Source organism: Nilaparvata lugens, chromosome 5 (genome assembly GCF_014356525.2).
Source record: "Nilaparvata lugens isolate BPH chromosome 5, ASM1435652v1, whole genome shotgun sequence".
In the NCBI taxonomy this organism is placed as follows: Eukaryota; Metazoa; Arthropoda; class Insecta; order Hemiptera; family Delphacidae; genus Nilaparvata; species Nilaparvata lugens.
This window is the reverse complement of record NC_052508.1, coordinates 36165046-36169239: the sequence shown is the minus strand read 5'-3', so window position 1 is coordinate 36169239 and position 4194 is coordinate 36165046. Positions and strand designations below refer to the sequence as shown.

The 4194-nt window shown below is 38.5% G+C and overlaps 1 protein-coding gene across 1 annotated transcript; it reads right to left on the bottom strand.

Moving 5' to 3' along the window:
• Nucleotides 1-2744: 2744 nt before the first annotated feature.
• Nucleotides 2745-3650, bottom strand: LOC120351607. The gene has a single exon (XM_039429467.1). It carries the CDS (start codon nt 3648-3650, stop codon nt 2745-2747), a length of 906 nt encoding a protein of 301 aa, XP_039285401.1.
• Between the last annotated feature and the right edge of the window lie 544 nt (nt 3651-4194).

Below are 4194 nucleotides of genomic sequence, written 5' to 3'. Positions count from 1 at the left end.
GAAAAGTATATGATAATAAGTTTGCGAGTAAAGCTGTTTATGGTTTCCTGTTCTAAAAATTGCTCCACTTCTTGACCGCATATCCTCTCGATTCAATGATTAGGAAAAACATCCTATTAACTCATTCACACAAAACAATGTTTCCTCTATTCCTTCCACTCTAATAAAAATAAAAGCAGGATATATGTGGTGTGAATCATTTCCCGCGAACTCTATTCTTAGTCCAGGTGTGAATTTGTTCTATTATGAAGTGTTTATTCCTTCCACTCTTATCAATATTGAAACAGGATATGCGGTGCAAATTATCTAGTTCTATAAAAACTTATTACTTCACTTCACTAAGCATCTACTGCTGATAGTCTCACATTCCATGTATCAAATTCTAAAGTTGCATGAAGTTGTAGGGGATTACCGCAACCCTTGGCTGCATTCTGTTATAACTCACACATTGAATGCGGAAAGCTTAATTGAGAGATCCATACATAGTGAAACATTATTGGAAATGCCAATTTTTATTAAATTAGAGCTCTATATGATTTCATTATAATAACTACTGATTGCATTAATTTGATGTCGGGGTGATAGAATGAGAAAAGTAGAAATCAAGTTGTAATATAACTTGAAAGATATTGATTAAAGTGGAATTGTCTGTCATATCAGCTCCATTCTTGAATGAAAATCGTCTGCCTTATACTGAATGAAATTGAATAATCCAATATTAACTTAATATACTCACTGTTCTCTGTACGGCTTCTGAAATTATTAAAATGGAATAGAAGTTATCAAGTACCTTTTTTTTTTTTTTGTATTCTCCCATTCATCGATTCTGATGGAAATTCCCAAATCATGAACCTGAAATTCAGATTCATCCCAGTTCTGAATTGAAACCTAAAAATAAATTTTAATTCATAACATCATATAATATCATAACTCACTAATACTTTACTTTGTTAGCACTATATGACTATTTATAAATGTTTCCAATAGAAATTTACTACAGGAGTTGATAGTGCAGGATGTGCCTTGTACTCTTATTGTTCCTACAATATACCTGTTTGATTACAATAATGACAAACTCTACCCTTCTTATAACTCCTATACTATGTATACCGTGGGAACAATAGTTGATATATTTTACAGTTTGAAAACCTGGAAGCATTGTATGTGTCAAACTATTGGATAGAGGAAGAAGTTGAGAACCCCAACATAGATTTGAATTATGAAATTAGAATCAAGCTAGATGTTCTAGAGCATAACCCCAGTAGGAATAAGGAAAGAGTTATTTTCTGTATCTGATTGCCTTGACCACATCATCAGCTGACTTGCTTTTAATTGGTATAGCAAAGGCGAACTTACTAAGACAATTGATAATAGTAATTATGTATCTATAACCTTTGTTCTGTTGAGCATATGGTATCATCTCAACAAGGTCAGCTTGATAGAGGTCATGAAGAACTTTGACTGTAACCTTTCTTGTTGGGAAGTTCCAACAAGCTTGCTTGTGCAGCTCTTGTGCTAATACTGTCTTATCCATACTGGATATATGAACTTGCTAATTAGCATTTATATAGGCATCAGGCTGTTGAGCTCAACCATCATGAACTTCCTACATGGTATGATAAAGACAAGTTTATCATAGAAGGATGCTTCCTATTGTATTTACTATACCTTAAATGTCTAAGAGTGCTTACTCTAGAAGTTGAAGGGTGTATGGAATAAGATGTACAACATATTTCTCTTGAAATAACACACTCTCTCTTTTATTGATACATAGCATAATATATAAACTGAGCATTCATATGAATAATAAGATTATTTACATTACAATTCAATAGATTCAGTCCAATATATCGAGAACTATCCAGTGATATAATTCACCCAATCTATCACTTTTTTCGCAGAATCCTCTGCTGAATGAGAATTTCAAGATGGCTGCTCCCTCACATAGGTCGGTATAGCTTGACACTTCGGCATCATGAAAGATGGATTTTAGTGTCTCTAGAAAGTTTTGAGCTGTTCCAAACGGTTCTGGTAGGTCCTTATCTCCAAACTTCAGAAATGGTTGTACAATCCATTGGTTGCTGGTTACTAGTAGGCAGTCTCTGCACTCACACATATCTGCTTGCTCCACTACAGGCTGATGTTGGCAGTGGTAGTGGTAACAGCAGGAGTACTAACTGGAGTAGTAGCTTGAGTTCTAGTTGTAGCTGATGCTAGTTCTTTACAGCACGGTGCACAGACCTCAACTGTTGATGACCGCTTCCAAAAAGTCTTGTGATGTGAATGTAGGGCGAAGACATGTGCACAGTGGATTTGTTGACACTTCCTGGCATGAGGTATGACGTCACTTTTCAAGCAATTTTCTCAGAATGCTGTACTGGGATGCATCACCATCTATTTTATAGTCATCATTTGATAAGGGACGTGACCGTTTAGCAGGGATAGTACTGCTTCCTGACTCATTGACTTTATCAATGAGCTCATCATGTGATGAGGAATGTAGCCGTTTAGCTGTTGTAGTACTGCTAGCTGCCTGAACCTTAGGAATTTCTTGAGAGTCAATCATCTCTTCCTCCTCATCCTCCTCCTCCTCCTCCTCATCCTCCTCATCAATGTGTGCTAGAGTGGGGATCTTGTAATGTCCATGTGCAAGAGTTGTAATTCCATCATCTTGAATATACCTCTTCTCATCAGCTTTGCTCAGTGCCTTCTTTCTCATGACTTGGGTCATGATCTGATGTTTCCTAGTACCAAACATCACTTGTTCCCCTATAGATATCCTCATCACCATATAGACAATCTAGATAGTCTTGGAAGCCTATGTAATGTTCAGCATCTGGATGCATTTTTGAGAGTTCTCGCCCAAGTATTGGTCTCCTCACTCCTTTACCTTCCTTTATCATTCCACTTGTCAGCTGATTTGGATCACTATTGTAACACCTACAGGCATATAGCTTTGATCGCAGGCCTACATACTCAAGTGACGCTCGGCCAGCATATTCATCTTTAAACTTGCCAAGCACCATTTTGTTTGCATCTGAGTAGCATGGGTGGTCTGCAGGGTACTCTGAGGTGTCAAAGGTATCTCTAAGCTGCTGGTTGTTGATGATGTCGTTGTACATGTCCTCTGTCTTGACAAGGTAGAATAAGCTATCTTGATATAGGAGTTGAAGATTGTCCTTGTAGATGGGCTTCATGATGTTATAATGGAATTCATACATGAGGGTTTTGCTGATGTCAAGCACTGTCAAATCAATGTAGATAGGTTTGTTCAGCTCCACTTTCTCTTTATGCATTGTAACAGCACAGATATTCTCGCCAAAGATGATGTGGTCCTTGTACACTGGTCGAGCAATCAGTTTCTTCAATCGCTTCTCATCATTCACTAGCTCCATACTCACCCTTTTTCGCACATTCTCCATCGTCTTACCAAACACAGCATTGTTCATGAGTTTGAAGAAATTTTTCTCAAACTTATTCTTCGACTGCTGTCGAAGTCTGGTGTTTAGCATGATGTAGGGTGCTAGGAAGTCCTCCTGCTCAAACCGCACACCTCGATGAACTTCAGTGATTTCCAATCCATGCTGTACTGCTTGCTTGAGGGTGCGGTAATGACATACATATCGTTCACGGTTGCTTAGAGCTGTCATGAGTCGTACATGATTAGATTTGAGAGTTTTTTGGTTCTCTGCCAGGAATGGGAAGTCATTGTGCTCATCATGCAATTCGGAAGGGTACTCAATGTCCACCTCCAAGATGTAGCCAATCTTTTAAACATCTCCAACACCCTCAATACCTCTGCTCACCCCCTCCAGCTCATCTTTCTCCATCCACTGGAATTTCCGGCATGAAAGTGGTTGGCACATATTGCCCAGCCATACAGGTTGTTTGCATCTGTGTACAAGAGATATGATGTAGGCTTCTCGGGGTCAATAGGCGCTCCTGTGTAGGCATTGTTGGCTACAGCATGATGGTGTATACAATTTGTTATTCCTCCTCTGATACCTCGCTTGATAAACATGTACATGTCATAGTCAGTAAGGAGCTCAAGCTCGACTTTAGTATATTTCAGCATGACATCAAAGGAAAAGCCTGGAGATGTAAAGTAGTGAGCACAATCCAAATCATAAGTCTTCATGCATACATCGCGGAAGCTCTCAAAGACATCAGCCAACAGGAGAACATCTGTTTTCA